This window comes from Equus quagga, chromosome 9 (genome assembly GCF_021613505.1).
Source record: "Equus quagga isolate Etosha38 chromosome 9, UCLA_HA_Equagga_1.0, whole genome shotgun sequence".
NCBI classification, from domain to species: domain Eukaryota; kingdom Metazoa; phylum Chordata; class Mammalia; order Perissodactyla; family Equidae; genus Equus; species Equus quagga.
Genome location: NC_060275.1, coordinates 90,008,462 through 90,031,887, shown reverse-complemented (window position 1 = coordinate 90,031,887; position 23,426 = coordinate 90,008,462). Strand labels below are relative to the sequence as shown.

At 38.5% G+C, this 23,426-nt stretch overlaps 2 protein-coding genes across 5 annotated transcripts in view; both read right to left on the bottom strand.

The window, feature by feature from the left end:
* Positions 1-6,470, bottom strand: part of FYB1 (FYN binding protein 1) — a 153,529-nt gene extending 147,059 nt beyond the window's left edge. For all 3 annotated transcript variants that reach the window (XR_006889997.1, XM_046670912.1, XM_046670915.1), the window contains exon 1: positions 6,405-6,470. Coding sequence is in view for 2 of the 3 variants with exons in the window: in XM_046670912.1 (XP_046526868.1) it covers positions 6,405-6,407 (3 nt within the window). In the remaining variant the exon portion in view is untranslated. The remainder of the gene's footprint in view (positions 1-6,404) is intronic.
* A 9,995-nt stretch (positions 6,471-16,465) lies between these two features.
* Positions 16,466-23,426, bottom strand: part of C9 (complement C9) — a 46,059-nt gene continuing 39,098 nt past the window's right edge. For both annotated transcript variants that reach the window (XM_046671053.1, XM_046671054.1), the window contains 2 exons: positions 19,265-19,493; positions 16,466-16,518 (listed from right to left, as the gene is read on the bottom strand). In XM_046671053.1, coding sequence (XP_046527009.1) covers positions 19,266-19,493 — 228 coding nt within the window. In that variant the 3' untranslated portion in view covers positions 16,466-16,518; position 19,265. The remainder of the gene's footprint in view (positions 16,519-19,264; positions 19,494-23,426) is intronic.

The window sequence follows — 23,426 nt, the reverse complement described above, 5'->3', positions numbered from 1 at the left end:
CTGTATAAAAAAGAGATACCAAAAATAAAGTAAAAAAACGCCACAGATTGGGAGCATAAATTCGCAATATATCTAACTGACACAGGATTAATGCCTAGAGTTATATAAAGAATTCCTATACATCAACATGAAAAGATAATCTGTAAGAAAACAGATGAAGCACATGAAGAGAATTTACAGAAGAGGTTACTCGAATGGTCAATAATCTCATGAAAATATGTTCCATCTTAGAAGTAATCAGGAGAATTGAAACAACAATGCAGTAGAGTTTCGCATATAACAAATTCTCAAAACTCTATCAATAAATCTGACAATACCAAGTTTTAGGGATGATGTACAGACATGGCAACTCTCACACAAGGCTACATGTGTCCAAATGCACATATCTTGAAAGTACACCAGAGCGGAAAAAGGAAAATGCAGAAATCACAAAAAAATCAAACTGGGCAAAACATTACTATATGCTATTTTATGCATACAGGCAGATGAAATAAAAATATAAAAACATGGCTGAGAAGGTGAGATGCCACTTTCAGAGCAGGAAAGTGCTGTTGGAGGGATGGGCATGGAACTAGGAGGGGCAAAAAAGGGCTTCCACTTTGTCTTTTTTATTTTCTAAAAGGATGGCAAAATGCCAACATTGTGGCAAATGGTAATATGTGTGAAATCTGAGTGTGAGTATACGAGCATTTGTTACATTGTTTATTTCATAACATACCATGATATTTTAAAGAGAAGGACGTGAGAGGAAAGGAAGGGCAGAGAATGCACCTCCAAGAATTAGGGAAGTGACGTAGAAGTTACCAAATGAAGAATTGGAGCCCCACACCCATTCACTTCAAGAACAAGGGTGTCACACATTTAGTGTATGCTAAAATGTGATCTAAGTGGCCCTCATTTCCTCCTGCATGCACTGATGTGTCATTGAAAGAGATCACCTACAATTTGAACCTTTGAACTTCTTACCCTTAGCTTGAAACTTGCTTGACATAGCATAGAAACTTTTTTTTTTTGAGGAAGATTAGCCCTGAGCTAACATCTGACACCAATCCTCCTCTTTTTTGCCAAGGAAGACTGGCCCTGAGCTAACATCTGTGCCTATCTTCCTCTAGTTTATATGTGGGACACCTGCCACAGCATGGCTTGACAAGCGGTGCATAGGTCTGCACCCGGGATCCGAACCGGTGAACCCTGGGCCACCAAAGCAGAGAATGCGAACTTGACCTCTGTGCCACTGGGCCGGCCCCCACGGAAATTTTTTTTAACACATTGGGCTAGATCTTGCAGCAAAAGGTAGGTGTCCCTTTTTTTGGATGGAGAGGATATGAATAGGCCAAGGAGTCAAGGGCGTAGATATTTATTTGGGGATATTAGCATTTCATTCAAGACCCTGATGACCTCCTCCAGCTTACATGATAAGGACAAGAATTACACTCTCCTTTAAAGAAGCGGGTTGGAACCCCAGCTCTCAGAGGGAGCCTTCTAGCTCAGAGTTCATACACTGATTTTCCGGGGATGCCAGCTCTCATCTGGGCCTCCATTGCAGCCCGTCAACTTATTTGCAAGTCCCTAAACCTGTTTCCCTTAGAAACCCTTCACTTATTCTCTAACTTGACTGTGTTCAAATTTGGGGGCACAATTTTGAAGGACGAGGGAGAAACATATCACTTCAAAGTAGCCCTCGTCTCAAAATGTGAATCACATACTGGCACTCACTCTTTTGCTCAGGAGCCTCCAGTGACTGCCGGGGAGGACAAAATAGGATTGAATTCTCGTCAGGGCCTTTGAGACCCAGCAATTATGTGGCTGCTGCCTATTTCTTGAAACTACCTTTTTCCACTCTCCTCTGCTCTTGTTCATCCTCTGGCCATGCTGGTCTTCTTGCAGATCCAAGCACTTCCCTGCCCACATCTTTTGCACCTGCCATTTCCTCTGCTAGAAGTGGTCTTTACTGCCACTTTTCCCATGCCCAGCTCATTCTTACTCTTTGCTGAAGCAATTCTCAACCCTTGCTGGGTCCCACCTTCCACCTGAAGGTTTTGATTTAACTGGTCTCAGTTGAGGCCCTGAGAATGGGTGTGATTTATAAGCCGCTCAAGTGATTCTAATGTGCAGCCAGAGTTGAGAACCACTGCTTTAGTTGAAAGATCACCTCCTCAGAGACCAGACCCCTATCTAGAGAGGATGTCTCTCCTGTATGCTCTCTCAGCTCCTTCAGAAGTCACCAAAAGACGTTTTACTTGTTTCCACAGAACAGTGGTTCTCCAAGTGCCTGGACCAGCAGCGTCAGCATCATCTGGGAACGTATTAGAAATGCGAATTCCTAGGCCCCATCCCTGACTCTCCAGGTGACTCAGTGTTCAAGTTTGAGACTTTGCACTAAGTGTAAGCTCTGGGAAGCCAGGACCCGACCTGTGTCATTCGTCCTGCATTCTCATCTAGCAGAGCCACGAGGTGGAGGGGAGGCTCAATAAACCTTTGTTCAATGAATGAGTCACTGATAGCACATTTCTTTTGTCCGTAACCCATATGTGAACTGAAAGCTGAATGAAAGGAGCAAAACAAACTAGCAAAAACCCAAAATACAATGTTTGCTTTATTTCTTAAAATTTTTTCAGGTTTAGTCATAAAACAATTTGTGCATGATTGGATATCTGCTTCTCTCTTTTGTCCAGAAAATTCCACAAATTGGAATATACCTAAAAAGACTTGCCATGCGGACAGGTATCAGTCCATTATTTCCACTGTAGGACTGTGAAGTGAGCTGATTGCTTGAAGGTCACGGATTAAGTCAATTTCCACAGGGGCAGATGTTCGAGAAGTAGAATCATATTGCCCAAGACCTTCCAGCTCTAAAAGGCGGAATCGTGTTATAAAGAATATCGGGCAACACCTAGGCCAACTCTGTACCTTCACTGAGCAGCTTGAGAGAGAACTGGAGAGACTGGGTTGAGATCCCACCAGGAGCCACTCCTTGCCACTGTGTAGCTAAAACCCGTCAATCTTCAGAGCCGATGTGCTTGTCCTCACAAAATCCCATGTACTTTTATGCCTCATTCCCACAAGTTCACACAGTTCCTCTACCAATAAGTTATAGGGAGAGGGCAATAAAAGGTGAATTTCCCAATAACCACCTGGGCCATGACATGGTCCCAGTTTCTGATTGCTCCCTTCTAGCACTCAGCCTGGAGGAGGCAGGGTTAGTCACACCAGTAGCACAGCAGGTGAGCATGCAGGGAGGGGAGGTATTTGGTCATTTCATCCCCCTTTCTGAACCCTGGAGTGGAGAACCAAAAAGCTAGGACCCCATCTAGCCTCCCATCCCAGTGGCTTCTATAGGTTTCAATAAAACTAGCATTCTGAAAATAGGACAATTCATCATGGCAGTAGCAGAAGCAGCTATGACAGCTGATTCCCAAATCCAACAGGGATGGGCCCTGATCTGAGGAACGGCCCCTCATACTCCTAAAAACCAGGCCTGAGCTTTTCTTGGATCATGCCGTTATCTTCCTCTGCACCTTCTTGTACCTACTTTTCCTCAGATGCAGCATAATGTGGAAAACCTCAGGCTCTGAGAGTGCATGGAGTTTTGCTCAAATTCCAGTCCCAATATTTAACAGTTGTGTGACTGTGAGCAAGGGACTTCCCCTTTCCAAGACTCGGTGGACTCAGTGAGAAAGTAGGAATGAGAGCAGTAACTTTTTGTAAGGGTTGCTATGGGGATTAAATGAGATAGTGTATGTCAAGGTTCGTGAATGTTAACTGTCATGATCAATCTCCTCCTGTGTTCACTGGAAGTCTCTATGCCTCCTTAGGAAATGATTTCTTGGGGTCTAGAAGGAAGGAAACCACTATTTATCCAGTATCTGGTTGGTGCCTGTGCTGTAATAGATACTTTATAACTACAATGTTATTTACACTCCACAGCAACACTGTGTGATAGTTACTGTCATCATCATCATGTCACCACTATTGGATAAAGAAACAAACTCAGGGGCCAGCCTTATGGCGTAGTGGTTAAGTTTGGTACACTCCACTTTGGCAACCCAGGTTCCGTGGGTTTGGATCCAGGGGGTGGACCCACACCACTTGTCAGTCATGCTGTGGTGGTGACCCGCATATAAAGTGGAGGAAGATTGGTACAGATATTAGCTCAGGGCTAATCTTCCTCAGCAAAAAAGAAAGAAAGAAACTCAGAGCTTAAGTGACTTGTGAAAAAAACATACAACTAGTAAGCAAACCATAAGGAGCCAGGAATATGGCCTCCTGACTGTGCTATGATGCTTTTCAAAGAGAAAATGCCTTTCTTAATATGCCACAGGCTTTTTGCAACCTGTCATAGAAATGTCAAAAACAATGTTAGGGAAAGAGAAATTAATGGAAATCTACTTCCTCTTTAAGTATAGGTTGGACATGCTACAAAGATAGGCACGTATATACCATAATTGCAGCTGGGATATTCATTTACCATGCCATTATATAGTAAGTAAACTTAAAAAATATTGTTTAACAAGAGGATATCTTTGTTAAAAGTCTTAAATATATGTATTTTTCACTTAGCTATTCTTCTAGTAGTTCTGTCAATGGATAATAATCAGGCAATGTATATAAAAGAATGCAGGTGACAGTCTTGTCATATAACCATAAAGAAAGAAAAACAAAATAAGAAAACTAAATGTCTCACTGTACAGAACTGACTAAAATAAATTATGTAAAACTACATAGTCACTAAAAGTGATTTATCATTAGAAATGATATCTAACTCATATATCTAACATATATTATTCAAAATGTTTTAAATAGAAAATTAGATTAGGATATGGTTTATAAAGTATGATAGCACTTATAGAAAATTACATTTGTAAAATATATTTTAAAATGATGTAATTCTAGAAGGGTCTATATTAATAATGATTGCCTCCTGGGTGACAAAACTATAGAAAATATGTATTATTTAATTTCTGCATATCTGTATTTCTAAGAATTTTTCTTTAATAATACATGTTACTTTCATAATAAGAGGATAATCTCTTAAAATATTGCTTATGTATTATCAAACACACACTATTCTGTTAAACTTTCTTTTTTTCTGCTATTATCATCTCATTTTCCCCAAGAAAATCCAAATAACTCTATAAACCACAGTGCTCTCACTTATTTTTGAAGATGATAGCAATAATTAGGGTCAAGCTGTTTGCTAAGAATTCTGGACCTAAAGACCCAGTTTGGAGACACTAGAGGGACTTTTGAGCCCCAGCTTGACTGGTGGCTGCCTGCCTCTCACATGTGTGGCTACAGGAAGGGTCATGCTCTCTCATTTCCTCCACCACTGTGCATTCGTCTCTGCTATGACTCTGCAACTCTTCCCGCATCTCTCCTTCTCCCTCTCTCCCCCATGGCAAGGTCACACTCTCTCCCTTCCACACTTTCCCCCTTCTGCCTCTAGCGCTTCCTGATCGCAAACACATCCCATGAACCCTTTGCCCTCTCTATTCCAATGCCTGCAGCTCACTCCCTCCCCCACTGAGTCCCTGTAGCAGTCATTGTCTCAGTCTTATCTTCTCACTGGGAGCTGGCAAAGGAAGTAATCCTCTCCATAAGGAGAGCAGGGATAAACCAGTCTCCAGTCTTCTGGGGCTGGGGAGTCGGGGAGGGGGTGTGTGGGATAAAAGTTGGCTCCCTTTTAGACTCTGGGAGCACGAGACACAAACATGTAGAAGAACGCAGCCAACTTTTACAGAGAAATAATATGAAACTGTGTAACAGAATATTAACACTGTAGTTCAGCTACATTATGAGTTAAGCTAGTTTTTATGGTCCAACTGGGAACACAGTCACTATTTTAAGTGTGCTCCAGATAATGACTTTCAATTAACTTTGGCAATATAACCTGTCCCTAAGGTTTGGACTATTTGGGGCTTTATTTGCTTCTCTTAATTAAAATAATAAAATGCATTTTTTAAACAAAAAGCTCCTTTTGTAAAATCTACTCTGTTGTCAAAATGGCACTCATCATCAGCAATATTGCCCTGCGCATATCATTGGAGTTCTCTTCTGGGATCCAAAGTGCTCAGAATAGAAAACTTGACTGCTGGGTCTGGCACCCAGCTAGCTTAAGAGGCAAAGACAAAGAATGCGGCTTTTCTTTCTGGAAGGCATAGCTCTTCCTCTGTTCTGAAGTCTCGAATCAGAAAAGGGAACTCCTGAAGCCATAGTCTTTCAGCTATACTGGTATAATAAAGACTCAGCAGCTTTATTAGCAAATGGAACAACAGTTGGACAAGCAAAAATTCCAAAGGCTTGGAGGACCTGGCGGTGAAGCACCCCCACCCCTCTCTGCTCCAGGTGGAGAAAGTTAGATGTTTCCCAGGAAACCAGGGAGAGTCATAAAATCTATCACTTACCATTCTTTTTGAAAAGAGTTGATGTGCCTGGCACCCAGCGACCTCGAAGATGCTGTAACGCGGACAGTGAATGTGCAAGTTAGCTTTGCAGAGTATACTTCCTTTTTTGAACTGTGTGGTCTGTCCAGCTTTCACACATTGATACGTGAGAGTTATTTGCATATTATCTCAGTCCTCAGAGTATTTGTATAACTGGCCAGGTTTATCTAGTTATCACACTTTAATAATATGCGAGCAGGTACAGGTGATACTTTGAAGTCTGAGAGATTAACACAGAGTTTTTAAAAAAGTGCCTGGATATTAAATTCTGTGTACATTATTATTATTTTTTTTAAAGATTGGCACCTGAGCTAACAACTGTTGCCAATCTTCTTTTTTTCTTCTTTTTCTCCCCAAATCCACCCAGTACCTAGTTGTATATTTTAGTTGTGGGTCCCTCTAGTTGTGGCATGTGGGATGCTGGTTCAGCATGGCTCGATGAGCAGTGCCATGTCCTTGCCCAGGATCCGAACCGGGGAAACTCTGGGCTGCGGAAGCGGAGCGCTCGAACTTAACCACTTGGCCACGGAGCCGGCCCCCTATCTTCATTATTAACCTGTTTTATATCAAATCAGTATTTGTGGATCGATCGATCTATCTATCTATCTAACTATCTATCTGTGAATGAAGAGCCCATTCTAAAATGTTAACAGTGGTTGACTTGGATAGAGAAATTATTACAAATAATTCTTGTTTTGTACTTTGCTGACTTTTTGACTTTTTTGAGTACATAGTACTTGTTAAAAACATCACTATGATCTTAAAAAGACCGAAGGCTTGTGATAATTTTAATTAACAATTCCAGATGTATTTAAACCTATCTCACCAATATGTAAATAGTAACAATATTTGTAAGTTTATCATAGGATGTCATTCATTTCACTGAAAATACAAAGTGCCTGTCAATCTAGGTTCATGTGTTAATTTTTCGGTAATACTTATTTTCATCCGATGCCTCCATCTCTCATTTTCATCCGATGCCTCCATCTCTCACATTGATGAAGGAGATATTAAGATATTAAGCGTATGGTATTTGATCCCCAGTAGTCGGATTTTGCACCAATCATCCGTAGTACCTCTCTGAAAACATTCAGGTACACAGAATTTTCTCCTTTATTTTGAATATATAACCTGATACTTTAGTAATTTCAAGGGCAGAAATTCATCTTTCTTTCTCATTGCAGAGGAAAGGCAACCAATTGCTTAATTTGGGGTTGCAAATTTCTAGATCTTCTTGTAAGGACTCCCACCTTCACCCAGTAGAGGGGCACCAAATTTCTTCACTTGATGCCGAGCTGATACTAATCACGACTGTAACAATGCAAAATTCTTTATTAAAAAAGATGTTTCCTACTATTTATTCCTTAAAATGAAAATGTTTTTCAAAATCAAGATGTGATTAGAAATATGGGTAGAATTATTGCCGGGACAAGACAGGGAGGCAGAACAGGGCCGAGTTCCTGGGGTTAGAAAGGAACCTGACGTTACCTTGAAACTTGCGGGGGTTTTAAAGAGAGGTGGGTTGAGGAATAATCAGGAGCCAGATGGGTCATCAGGAATCTGAAATTGCACAGTCTTTGGCACACAATAAATGCTCAGTGAATGAATGGAGGAGGATGATCAAGGCAAGGCAGGTATAGGAACCAGGCACCCTTCTAGATATAAAACATTGACTGGAAAAAGTCCTTGGAATGGAGACATTCTTTAGCTCAGCCAGAAAGCCTCTTCTCCACTGTCTGCTGGCGCAGAAATTATCCCAGGGCAGGTGCGGCTCAGGGCCTAAAGCAGTTGCTCTCAATCTGGCCCTCATTAAAATCACCTGGGAAGCTTTTAAAACTCCCAGTTCACAGGCTTCACCCCAGACTTTTAAATCAAAATCTCCAGGTTTGAGACACAGGCTTCAGTATTTTTTAAAGTTTCCCAGGTAATTCTAAGGTGCAGGCAAGCCTGGGCTCGAAAAGGAGAAGCAGGTGACTCATACGATGAGGTGGTGAACAGATCACCAGGCAAGCCTTGTCAAGAGAAATAATCCTGATGCTCTGACATTGTTAGGACTAAGTTTAACAAGGGATTTTCACCATGTGCTACATGATTACTTATTCTTGGTGATTCAATGATTTTCTCTCTGTACCAGTAAGTTGGACAAAAATTCCATTATAAATAGAAATCTAGCACTTTCTACTAACAATGTAGCCAACTGGACAAGCCTCTGGTTAGACAACTTCAAATTTCTACTCATTCATTTGAATTCCATTTCAACTTGTGTTTATTTCTAAACGCAGATTAAGGTAATTTTTAGCTATTATTCACATAAATTCAGCAGTCTCTCCAACACATATATTTAAGAGAAGTATTTTGGCTAAGAAAAAACAAGGGCTGAAGCATCCAACCATAACTCATAAGCCACCAATAAGTTTTTATTTTTGGAGCATAATCACTACTTTAAAAAAATATATATCAAATATCACATACGTGAGTACATTTCCTGTGAAGTCAATTAAGTACATCAGTCCCTGAGCAGGAAAATGAAACAGGAAATGCAATGAAGATGACAGAAAATATAGTGATACCATCTAAAGAAGATGAAGATATTTTCGCGGTATGAGCACTGCAATTATTTCTGCTAGTGGAGGGAGAAGTAGCTCAGAGAATGCAAAAGTGGCTAGAATTCTTCAAATACTTGGGTGTGTTTTCTTTTTGTAAATTTGCATTCTAGAACACTGCTTTTGTTTAGGCAATGAGTCTGCCCCTCTGGCGTTTATTGAAGGTGACAGCAAGGTGGTGACAGGGAGGCCCAGAGACACTGAGTGACTTACGAAAACCAGCTTCATTTTTTTTTTTAAGTCAGTTTACAGGAAGATGGAGGGAGACAGCACTAGTGAAAATTTAAGTAACATTACTTACTCATCGTTATTTACAAGCATTGTCAGTGTTATGTATCAGGCATTGAAAGGAGCCTGGTTAAAATTGTCAGCATAGAGAGTTAGAAATGCTCGTAAACTCTTACACAATTTCAGCTTTATAACCTGAATGCTACCATTTTAGGGAAGAAGCAAATGATCATCTACTTCATGTGCCCAACACTAACATGCCTGGACAAGACCCCTGAGATAGGAGAACAGAGAGATGTTGAGTCTCACCTCTTCCAGGAATCCTTCTCTGCTGCTTGCTCACTCATCTCTTCCTTTTTCTGGACTTCTGTAGACCAAACCACCGAAGTGAAGTTCTTCTATATGGTTGCCTTTTACGGTTTTCCCATTGTATCGTCTGCATTAGGTTTGGCTCCTTAACTAGATTTGAAACTCCTCCAGTGCAAATTAATTTTCATATTTTCTTCTGTCACACTAAGATCCTAGAGCAGCTTTTATTTTTTGAAATGTTTTTTGGCTCATGTGTTCCTTTCAGAATCTGATGAAAGCAGCATACGCTTTGCGTACAAATTCTGCGTGTGTACAGCCTCCCTTGAAACCCCTCATTTATGGGAAGCTGTAGGAGAATTCTTGGCTAAAATATTGTCAAACAACTAGGAGATGGTCACTACATTGCTGCTTTTTGATGATGAAATGAAAGCACAGAAATGTTAAGTGACCCCTCAAGTTTCCAGACTAGGAAACTGGTCAGCTAAAACTTCATTATTTTGTAAACTTGTCACTTTTTATCAACATGCTTTTGAACTGTGCCAGCCAAAAACAACTCAAACTCACAAAATGGATTCATAGAAATTAAAGGAAATTCTAGTCTCTCTGCTTTGATAGATATGGAATAGCCAAATGGAAAGTAGTGGGAAGAAAGCAGGATAAGAACAGCAACGCTTAAAAAGGTCATGCAGGAGGAAATGGGGAGTTCCTGGATTTGGCTCATTTCTCTTTCACTTTTTGTTTTGAAAACAAAATGGATTTTTTCACTCTTGTACTTTTTAGTTTTGATGGAAGAAGGCCTTAACTCTTTCAGAACATCAACGTTCAGGAAGAAGTAACTTATTAATCAACTTCAGTAAAAAATTAACTCATCTTCCAGGAAAAGGAGAGTTCCCACTATATTTCTGTAGGATGAGTAAATTGTATTTAAACTCAAGGACGGCAAGGAACAATTGTCTTTAAAATTTAAACCCAACCCCAGAAAATGTTTACTAAACTCTAGAAGAACTGTTGAAATAGGACAATGGAGAAATAATCTAAACTTTACTTACGGAGTCTTTTATCAAACCAATTAACTTGAAGAGCCGAGACAAAGAACAAAACATGGAATTCTATGTTATATATCTATTTACTTATTACTCTCTTTTGCTATTTGGCTATAATTTGTGTCTCACCCGGTCTTGGCTTTTGGGGGACTTAGAAGGCTCTGCAGGACTCTGTTGAGTCTTGATATTTTCTTCTTATGGCTTTTGTTATTCTCTTTTCATGGCTTCTCACTTCTTCAGTCCTTGTATACTCCTCTCAGAAGCAGCATCCAAGTTGGAATTCTTCTATCTCACTGGGTCTCAAGACAAGGAGATTTAACTGACATCATCAAACTGACACACCCTCATTGGATTGGTAATGGCTCTTGACAATTTGTTAACGATGATTTGCACTTGAATGAATGAAAGCAAAGGTATTACATGAAAAATCCATCTTTCCACTTTTCCTTTTGTCCTTCCTCATTCATTCGTTCATTTATCCATTCATTCATTCCCAGTTTCCTTCCCAACAGGAAGGTTAGGCCAGAAAGTTTGGAAAATAAACAGGAGCACCTTGAGATTTTATAGACTCAGAGAAGATGACCAGGGGAATGGATCTCTCCACCATTCTTTGAGTTCTTCTTCTTTCTCATTGTCAATTAATTGCAGGTGTGAATATATTCATTTTCCCAGTCTGTTGTATGTTTAATTTTAAAATAGGAATATTTCCATTTCTGTGAAGGGTAAATATTGATAAAGCTTTACATTTTTTTGAACTTTGAGAATAATCTATTTAAAAACATCTCCAGATTTTACTTTTTTTGAGTTTTTTTCCTTCTTTGCTTTTGCACCTTAGAATCACTCTATTCTCTCCCTTTGCAAAGTTACTCAATCTAGTCTTTTTTATATGCTATTGCTCAAATTAAGATTTGTTTGCCTAAATACAGGAAGTCTACCTAAATACAAAATTATTTATGACTTAATACAAATTAGTCATACATGACTGTAATCTAGTGACTATTTTCTTTTTGGTCAGAAGAATAAGAATGTTTCTATTTTCAATTCTATAGTACCTTTTGGAACTTAATACCGCTACTTAGTAATGATACAAGGAGGACTTAGGAGTACCTATAATGTAGCTATGAAAACAAACTTATTAGACCACAACTTGTGAAATGATTCAATGTCATACTGACCCTCTTTTCTCTTGACCATTCCAAGAGGGTTAAAAAAAACCACTGATGAACAAATGATACTAGGAAAACTGGATATACAGATGCAAAAGAATAAATTTGGAGCCTCACCTTATACTTTTAACTCAAAATGAATCAGATCTAAACATAAGATCTAATAAAACTATGAGACCCTCAGAAGAAAACATAGGAGAAAAGTTTCATGACATTGACATTGGATCCAATAATTTCTTAGATATGTCACCAAAAGCACAGGCAACAAAAGGAAAAGTAGATAAAGTGACTTCATCAACATTAAAAACTGTTTGTTCATCAAAGAACACTATCAATAGAGTGAAAAGGCAACTCCCAGAATGGGAGAAAGTATTTGCAAATCATATATCTGATAAAAGATTAATATTTAGAATATATAAAGAACTTCTACAACTCAAAAACAAAAAACCAACCTGATTAACAAATAGGCAAAGGAGTTGAATAGACATTTCTCCAAAAAAGATGTACAAAGGGCCAATAAGGACATGAAAAGATGCTCAACATCATTAATCATTAGGGAAGTGTGAATCAAAACCACAATGAGATATCACTTTACACCTGTTAGGATGGCTATTATACTCAAACCCAAAAAACAAAACCAGAAAATAACAGGTGTTGGCCAGGATGTGGAGAAACTGGAACCCTTGTGCATTAATGGTAGGAATATGAAACGATGCAACTGTTGTGGAAAACAATATGGTGGTTCCTCAAAAAATTAAATATAGAATAAAATATGATTCAGTAACTCCACTTGTGGGTATATACCAAATAGAATTGAAAGCAAGGACTCAAAGAGATATTTGTACTGCCGTGTTCACAGCAGCATTATTCCCAACAGTCAAAAGATGGAAGCAACCCAAGTGTTGACCATTAGAGGAATGGATAAACAAAATGTGATATATATACACAGTGGAAATTATTCAGCCTTAGAAAGCAATGAAATTCTTGAAGATATTACACTAAGTGAAATAAATCAGATGCAAAAGGACAAGTGTTCTATGATTCCACTTAAATGAGGTACTTAGTCAAATTCATAGAGACAGAAAGTAGAATAGTGATTTCCGGGGGTGGGGAAGTAGGGAATGAGAGTTATTGTTGTACTTAATGCCACTGAACTGTACGCTTAAAAATAGTCAAATGGTAAATTTTATGCAATGTTCATTTTGCCACAATAAAAATAATTACCCCTTAAAAAAAGTTACTGAGCCTACTAATTATTTAGAGGTGAATACTAAGCCACTCTGCTATATACCATTATCTTCCATTTTCAGATTTAATCTTCTTGGCCATCTAATATCACAACAGTTAGAGTCAGATTTGGAGGAATTTATATCAGTGGGCTTGCATATAACAATGGTAACAGCTGCCATTTATTGCTTGTCTTTTAGATGCTAAGGTCATTATATGCATTATCTCAATGAACCAACGTAACAGTTCTATGAAGGAGATATTATTACCCCTGGGCATGTCTTGGGGCTTAGTAACGTGTCTATTGTTAAATAGCCATACCCTTCTCTTCTCTTGGACCATTTCACTGCTCTTTGCATGGTAGTGGATAATGATCATGAGAAGGGAGTGGAAGGGCCAGGGGGTGGTGGTGGGCAGAAAGATAGATGTTTGTCCTGTGAATTATTTATGTGTGTGTGTGTGTTACCAAACCAGGTTCATTTTTGCCCGCCGCCCAGAAAGCCAAACACCGAGACGGCAAGATTGCAACAGAGAGAGGGTTTAATCACAAAGCAGCCATGAGAGGAAGCGAGAGCATGAGTCTCAAATTCACTTCCCCGAAAATAGGGACTCAGGGATATTTATGGGATGGGGGGGCAAGGTGGTCCGAAATGTGGAGGTAAGTGATTGGAGGTGAGGTAATTGATGATCTGTGCAAGTGTAGTCAGACTCTATGCCTCTTCATAGGACCCATGTTCAGAAAATGGCAGTACTGGCATGATCTGAGGGTGGAGTTTTTAGCCTCTTGATGTCAAAAAGTCGCCTATGGAACATCTCTGTGGGCCCAGTTGATGAGTTGGTGGTCTCGACAGGCCTGAAGTGGACAAGGAGTTCTAATTCCTGAAGAACAGCTCACACACCCCCTACCGTGGTGACCCAGGCTCCAGGAAGGTGTTGTCTATAGGAGGCTAGTGGGACTCAGGTAGCATAGTGCCTAAGCAGCACAGTTAACAATGGGTGGGTTAAACAGCTAAATGCCATAATCAGTAGTTGAAAAGGAAAAAACCTTCAGTACCTAGATACTTAATCACCAATGGCTGTTTGCCCGTTTCATGTGAGAGAGAGAGAGAGAGAGAGAGAGAAAGAAGGAGAGAGAGAAGGAGAAAGAAAGAGAGAGGGAGAGAGAAAAAGAGAATGAAAAAGAGAGAGAGAGAAAGGAAGAAAGAGAGAGAGAATCATTTCCTTTTTGTTTTAAATCAACTAAGCTGAGACTAGTCTTTTATCCACCATTCTGGGCTATTTTTCATAAATAATTACTATTGGGAAACTGACTCAGAGGCTGCTGTTATGGGCTGTTGTGTGCAGTGTCTTTCTGTGTACACAATCAAATGACCTTGGGGAGACAATGATGTGAGGCCAGGTGTACACTGGCAGTCAGCAGGCATGTGTTGACTGTCTACCATGTGATCAGCAGAATGAATAAGCAACCTGAGTTTTAAGTATAAAAAAGGAAAAATGTAAAAATGTAGCAATACTGTGAAGCTTCTTTTCCCATTAGGCCCAAGGGAACATGAATGCATGCATTCAGCTTCTCCAGGTCCTTTTGATAACGACTGAGGTTCAGTATAATAATCTGAATGTACAGTCTGAGTGTCAGAGAATTATTTTCCCCACATGTCCCTTTCCTTGAATTGTGATGTGCCCCCTCAGAGAGCACGTGGGGGTGACAGAACACACTCTGTCTGTCGGACTAAGCTACGACTTCCCTTCTCAGGAGCCTGTTTTTTCCAAATCACAATTCAGGCTGAGCCGTGTAATGCCTAGCAACTGGGAGGTACTGATCTCCCCGAAGTTCTGGTGATTCTTCCTCGGTTTAGGTCCAGAGACTTTCCTCTCTGTGCTAACTCCAGTTGGGCAGATCTGGTGTCTCAATGGTGCACCCTGCTGGAAATGCTCTACCAGATACGCCACCTAAGAAGGAAGTTGGAGGATCTCGTCATCAACTTGCACTCTTGCCCCCAATTCTAGTAGAAAAGACTCTGATAAACATTAAGCCGATCCTGGGGGTTCAGCTCTTTTCTTGTTTGACATTTGTAATTCACAAGCGCGCAAGGAATTCTCAGTAGTTACTAGGATAACTCCTCCTGGATCCACATGCTCTTAGAACATCAAAAACTCTCTCAACAGTGGATTTTCTAAGAGTAGAGTTCAGTATTTGTCTGCATTTAACAAATCCTAGTTCTTTCTGATTCACCCAGACTTCTGGGCGCAGGGAACAGGAATTCTCTTGAGCTCCCAGGGCTATTTTAATATCCTAAATGACCTAGCACTTTTATTTTTAGAGCACCATTTCCATATCATACTTAAAATGCATCTGATATCCAATAATCTTGTTCTTTGCTGTTAAAAATAAACTTGAAAATTATTTTTAAAATTGTGCTTTTGAATTTATTTGCTAATAAGTAATTTATTTACTGTGATTTCTCAGCATTCATGTGCATTCTTGAAAATTTCTGCAAAGTGAGAAAAACACTTAAATGTATTCATAAATGCATGAAATGTTTATTAATAATAAGAATAACAATGAATGAAGCTGACATGATACATGTTGACATTTAATTAAACATTTATTAACTTTGATTTTGCATTTTTCCCTTTGTGTTTTGGCCCCTTTTTTTCCTTTTATTTTCTTTTTATAGAGTTCTCAGACCTTTTCAAAAGCTCTCAGGCCTTAAGTACTATACTATCTAATGGATAAAATTGTGCAGCCAGTTAATCATCTTCCTACGTGGGTAACCTTCCCTTATACAATTCATAAAGCTAGATATTAAGTTGGATCATATGAAATTGCTGGGTTTTTTTGTTGTGGTGGTTAAATATGACTGAATAGAGGGAATTTCACATGATTTAACCTAATACATCTTGGTTACAAATACAAAATGGTTTTTCCCTTGGAGACGTAGAGCTAAAGTGGAGAGCTAAGACTAATGAGCAGAGTGCTGTGCCTGTGGTGGGTGCCCGGTAGTTACTTGCCCAATGAATGCATGCCCGTGTCAACAAAATGACCAAACAAGACACAACTATGTAAACAAGAGAGAAAGTAAATGGCACAGACTGGTGGTAATGGAATTGGCAGAAGATATTAACCATACAAAGCACTTTGGTAATTACTTTAAAGTGTTTTTAACCAACATCCTCTTTTAAACTTAATTTTGTTTTGTTAGCAAGAGATTGGCATTGCCTGTGGGAGAAAGCAGTCCTGGCATATTTCAGCGCTGACGCTCCTTATTAGGGAATTAAAAAATGGAAACATCATAGAAGTTCAAGGAGGAAAAGAAGCATTGTGGATCTAAGAGAGAGGAGACTTCAGACATTGGCAGGATTTTCACGAAGCTTATTGCTTTTCATTTGGCAGCAAGAATTATCTCCAAGGGCAGGGTCTTAACTTGGAAGGTCCTGATGTTTTGCTTTCCATACAATCCCAGGGAAGCAACAGCTCTGTTTTTCTGGTCTGGCCATCCTAGAGAAAACAAAAGATTATCAAGTTTTAGTGATTAATAGGACTTCAACTTCGAGTTCATCCACCTATCCATTTATTCATTGCCTTATCCTGTTGCACTGCCATGTGCCAGATACTGTCTAGGTGCTGGGAATAGAATGAGGTTTAAGATATAAGACACATTTCCAAACTAGAGGGGATATTTATCTTGTGTAGGGAGAGTAAATGCGATCAGTGCTGGAAGAGCAGAGGGAAAAGTGCTCAGGGAGCATAGAGAGAGAACTGATTCCTATAGAAATTGGAGGAGATTTCACTAAAGAGATGTTAATTAGCCTGAGTCCAGAATAGAAATTTTCAACCCTGGGTGTAGATTAGAATAACCAGAGGATTAAAAAGAGAGAAAGAAAAGAGAAAAAGAACCATGCCCAGGCAGGATCCACGACAAAGGTTCTGGTTTTGACTTGAGATAATCTGTTTTGTTTTATTTTTGATTTTGTCCCTTTAAAAAAAATCTAACCAGGTAAATATAATGAGCAACTAGGTTGAAAACCACTGGTCTAGAAGGAGTAGAAACAGAGAAGGTGAATGAAGGAGAGTGAGGTTGAATTGGTTGAGGGAAGAGAAAGTCAGAGTGCATTCCACTTTAAGTAAATAGTATGTAAAAAGAAAGATGATGTGCTAAGGTTTTCAACCTCATGATGGGGGTAGGCCCAGTTTAAGTGGGAAGCTGAAACTGAACATTCTGAAGAAAATTGGATGCCTGTAAGAACTTCCTTAAGGGAAAGATTCAACAAGAAAGATTTCACATGGTCTAGTGTCTCAGTGAGGAACTGGTGGCCCATCATTGGTCAGGTACGACAAGTCAACCAAAAGACACTAGTGGCCTCAAATATGCTATATATATAGAAGGAGAGAATTTGATTTCCATTATCCATGAAACACAGAATGTGGAACCTGAATCAAGAAATTTACATAAAAAACTGGGTGCAAATGGATGAAAACAGCAAGGCCTCCCAAGAAGCAAACTAACCCTAGAAATACCTTCACTACCCAGAGTCAACAGAGTTCCCACGGGAAACAATTTCTGCTGAAGACCAAGCCTGTGGTCTACTTACAAAAATTACTAAGTACTCAAGGAAGAAAAAATGCCACGAGAATGAGTAAGCAGACTAAACAGACAAAGAATTATAGTGCCGAAACTGTATATTCTGGAGCAATCTGAGAGGGACTTCCATATGAACATGCTTAACATATTCAAAGAGATAAAAGTAGGGGAAAAAAATCCAGTAGGCTAGGAAATAAAAATAGCAGACTTGAGAAAGAACCATAGAAATTTTAGAAAAATAATTTTTTAAAAATTCTCAACAGATTGGTTAAAGGGTAGACTATATGTACCTGAAAAAACAGAACTGGAAAATTCAAAGTTAGAGCTGATGAAATCACAGAGAATGTTGCTGAATATTCCATGCAGAGAGAGATGGGTAGAAAACAGGGGTGCTGAGTGCCAACAGCAGGGAGTTTTGGAGCATGCAAATGCTTTTTGGAATAGAAATCATTAGAGCGACACTTTAGATAGATGAGACGTTAGCTAGAGGAGCATATATTTCTAAATCAATTATCCCAATATTGAAGACAAATTCTACCATGTATATTGTTACCATATTGCTGAGTTTCTAAGTGTGTTTGCTGAGAGGGCAAAAGACATTCTTGTAATATTAAAATTTTTGTTGTAAGAGTTGAAAGTATGATTGAATGATAAAACCGAGGCTGAGTCCTTATTTGAGGAAACTACATGATTGTCTCAGAAATTTTGTTGTAGAAAACTGTTCAATCAAAAATGTAAGCTATGATTTCTATAGGAAATTAATCTTACTAGTTAATCTTGTGAGAATTAACACTTGAGCTAATCTCCTTTATCTATTAGGATTCTACCTAATTCTACCAGAACGAAAGACTAAGCAGATCCTCTTAGTCTCAGAAATAAGGCTAAAGTCACTCTTCCTTGTAAAAAGCAAAATATGATTTCAGATGATTAGCTTAAAACTGCAGAATCTCAGTTTTCTGAAACACTAGTAAAGATAAAATTGCAAAATTAAAATTCAGTAAATATCATTCACGTAAATTTTAAAAACATCTAAAACAACATCGACTTTTTTTTGTACTTATATATTTAGTACAAGTACAAAAATATGGACTGGTGGGATGCACACTAACAATGAAAGTGATGTGTCTGAGGTGTGTGGGAGAGAGGAGTGGCACCCGGGCTTTGGGGGAAAAGGATGTAATGCAAAGTATCAGTAATTGTCTTTCTTATAAAGGGGCTCTGAAGTATTTACGCATATGTATGTGTATGCACACACACACACACACACAGTCTGTGTACTATATATGGATATATAAAGTATATTTGGTATACATGTGTTTAGCATTTGTTAATTCTGGATGATGAGTAGCTGGATGTTTGTTATATTTCTGTAAACTTTTCTCTTTATATGAACATTTTGATAATTTAAAAGTAATACAATCATTATAATTTAATATTTGCTTATAATTTTGTTTAAATATAAACATAGAAGTGTTCAAACTGCATGCTAAATGACATGTAAAAACTGATTTGTCCATTTTCACTATTCATCCCATTTTTATTCTCTGTTTACATAGATAATCTAGCTGTTTAGGACAAATTAATTCAAGAGCTAGTTTTTAAATTAAATAATCCCAGAATGCATATTTTTGTTCTTAATAATTTCAAATAAGTTGTTCTCACCTTAAGAGATCTTTTTCTTTCCGGTTTCACAGGCAATTCCCTCAAATGCGATTGGGCAAGAGCACAAACATTGTCCGTCCATCTGAATCACTGTACCTCCATTTTGGCAAGGATGGCATTTTCTTACACTGAATTCATTGATATAATCTTCAATGGCTCTTTCCAAATTTTGTTTCTTTTGGTGTGCATCTTTCATTTTCACTGGAATCAGATTATATATAGGAGACAGCTGCAAGAAAGCAAAACATTTAATTTGAGGTCTTTTTCTACTGATGGAACTTGTGGAACATCTTCACTTTATTTATTTATTGGTTCATTAATTCAACAAAGGTGTATTGAATGTTGTTGCCAGATATGATGTTAGCTTTTAAGACTGTACTAGTGATGTCATGAAGATCACATTATGCAGGTAAGAAGACTGATACTAAATAATCTTACAGACAAACTTAAAATGGAAACTGTGATAGTGCTACAAAGGACGGGTATGTGTGTTTCAAAATTGAGCAATCGTGGATTTAAACTTTTGGCAGGATAATTTATTGACATACTTATTGTGAGTTGTTTCTGCTGCCTTCTTCCCTCCTCCCCTCTTCCAGAAGGTAGCCAGGTGCTTGCCATCTCTTGTCTAAAAGGAGGTTTGTGTGCAAGGCCAGGTCCAGAATGCCCCTGAAGGCAAACTTTTAATTAGCTTTTTTCTCTAAAAGCCTAAATTCATTGAAACATTTTCGCTGGGAGGAGTGTGGGTGGAACGCCACGGAGGGAGGTATTCCTCCAGACCAGGGAAGGGGACGGAATGAGTATGTACTGCAAGAAGCAAGAAACCATAACTAAATCTTTAGCAGCTATTTTGGGAAGTCACAAGCCCTGTGGGCTGCCTCTAGGGAAGCTGGATATCAAGGACCAGGGCTCCAGTTCTATCAATGATTCTCATGCACCATCTTGGCATGGAAGGCTTGGAACCACTTGACTCCTAGTGAACACGTGAGCTTGAACAACGAGGTTATCAGGGTGACCCCAACGGACTAAATTCTTACATGTATCATATCCCCATTTCCCAGAAAGAAGCATCAGGATTCTCATACTAATTTAGACAATGAGGAAAGATCTCCCTGAATCCCATCCAATACATAAATGAAGGATAAGTTTTCCAGCAACTTGAAGGGGTGGGATCTCAAAGTCAAATTTAATTAGACTTAAAGAAAATGAAGTAAAATGATTTATTTTGCACACAAATTCCTGGAGCAAGATACATAGTTGCTAGAACTGAGTCAGGAAAGCTTGGAAAGGCTTTTCTAAGAAAATGACTATTAAACTGAGATTTGAAGGTGTTAAGGCAGAAAGAAGAGTATTTCAGTCATACAATGCAGAATTCAAAAAGTTTTTTAGTGGAGGGACCATAATACATTTAGAAAACTTGCCTCATATATCCTTGTAATTTAGATAAATTCAACTGTGTGACTATAAAGAACTGTTTGAGTAAATAAGTTGTTAGAAATCGAGGGCCTTTGGTAGAATAGCACTTTGAAATAAGAGACCACAAAATTTAAAAGAAATTGGAATCTAAGGACTCAAGAAAGAGGAGATAAAAATATACCACAAATTCCTGCAAAAGACAGGAACTTAATAACAATTAAATAATGTCAACTAATCCTTCTTCTGAGCATAATGAGAAAAGCTGGACCAAAATTAAAAATGTGCATGACAGCCCTGGAGAGCTAACCAGGTAATAAAGAATGACCAGGCTATGATCCGGGAGGAGATGGAAATTCATTGAGGTGAGCCTGGTATTTTTGGGCCACCAGTCCCCTTGACGCATTCCCTAATTCAGGAAGAGGCAGTCAAGAGGCTAAGAAGCAGAAGAGCACATTACTGGACTGGGGAAAAAAGGTGGGAATTCAGGGACAACAAAGGTAAACAAGTTGTGCTTTGGGTTCGACCCAAAGGCCTACAGCCCTAGAAGGAAGAAGGAACCAGAAGTGGGGGAAGCCTGGAAAAGACTGCGGCCTGGTTTGGATTAAAGTGATCCTGAATCATTAGTACCAGAGAAGCTTTCCAGATGTAAATAAATACTTTCTTTGGAGGAAAATAAAATCATGCCAGGCCTCGAGCTACTCCTCTAACAATTTTTTAAGTATAATATCCAGACCACAATAAAAATAGCCAGGTACAAGAGGAAACAAGGCAATATGAATCAGAACCGGTAGAAATAAGAGAACCTAGAAACAGAGCAATATTTGAGTTATCAGATATAGACTTGAAAATAACTACATTTACATAAAAGACAAGATTGACAATTTTAGCAGAGAATTGGAAATTATTTTTAAAAATAGAAAGTTTGTAAAAATGAACAAATAGAAATAGTAGAACTTGGTATTGTAATACACATTTAATGGACTGGTTAAATAACAGATGTGAGACAGCTGAAGCAAAGTTAATGAATTGGAGTATATAGATTAGAAGAAAATATCGACAATGAAGCATGAAAAGATAAAGGTGGGGAAATATAGAAAGAGAGTAGGAAACACAAAAAATAGAATAAGAAGGTAAAAGATCCATATAATTTGAGTTCCAGAAGGAGAGAATATATAAGAGCAATATTTGAAGAGCTAATGGCTAAGAATATTACAAACCTGGTAAAAGACATCAAGATACCCCATTAATGAAAAGCAAGTTAAAAATTTTTCCCTTCGCACCCAGGCACATCAGAGTAAAATTGCTAAAAAACAAAGGCAATGGAGAAAATCTTAAAAGTAGCTTAGTAATTTGAAAGTAGACTGACATTTGGTTTCAAGAGATATAATCAATAATACAATATAAATTGTTCTGGGGCAACGAGATATTCATAAAGAAATTTTCAAAAAAAGGGACCTTCTAACTATTACCCCCCACAAAAAACAACTCAGGGTTGATTGCAGATCAAATGTAAAAGGAACACAATAAAGCTTCTGGAGGAGAATATACAGGAGAGTATCTTCAAGACTTGAGGTAGGGAAAGATTTTAAACTAGGACACAAAAGCACTACCTATAATGAAAAGGAACATACATTTGACTACATCAAAATAAAAAAAAACTCAACATCATTATTCTTGATATGATGCACTGAGAGGGACACACATCACTTCTGCGGTACCCAAAAATGCATAACCTCCCTCTACTAAATTGAGAGACACTTGACACAGTCCCTGGCTCATACTCATCAAAAGTGTCAAGGTCATGAAAGACAAGGAAAGTCTGAAGAACTGTCACAGATTGGAGAAGACAAAGGAGATGACAACTAAATGCAACGGGGGGTCCTGATTGGATCCTAGAACAGAAAAAAGGACATTAGGGGGAACACTGGTGAGATTTTTAAAAGGCCTATGGTTTAGTCAATGTCAATTTTCCGATTTTGCTAATTGTATTATGGTTAGGTGAGTTGTTAACATAAGGGGCTGCTGGGTGTAGGGTATTTGAGAGCTCTGTAGCATTTGTGCTATTTTACTGTGTGAACCATTTGCGCAGTTTTATAGTAAGTCTAAAATTATTTCAAAATAAAAAATAAAAAAGAGGACTTCTGTTATCAAAAAATACCATTAAAGGGTGCAACTCCCCAAGCGAGAGAAGACATTTACAACACTTTTAAGTGAGAATAGGCTCATCTCCAGAATATATCGAGAACTTCTACAAAGCCAACACAACTGTCCACCAGCGTAGCCCCTTATGAATTAGTATGTAGGATTCAGATTTCAACTATGTCATATTCATTTGGAAGAAAGAAACCTCTTACCAACGTTGCCACATTGGCACAAACAACATAAGCCTGTGGTGGAGTTATTTTGATTTTTAAGAAAAGAAGTTCATCTTATTTTAACTTTCAAAGGAAAGGCAAGGCCAGATAATCTAAGATACAGGAATAGAGGATCATGGGGAAAATACAATTTGGACGAAATGCATAAACAGTGTTCAAAGAGATGAAGAGGAAGGAAATTCAATGGCAGCAGTTTCAGTGGTGCCTCAAACCCTGGAGTCAAAAGTCCCACAAGAAGACAGAGAGCAATTAAAATGTACTTAAGTTTTTCCGAAAAGCCACATCTTTTTCTGGTGAACTCTGGCCTTCTATTAAGTAAGAAAACAGTTTTAATTTTTCTCCTCTCCTGGCTAACTCTTTCTACCATTTGTAGA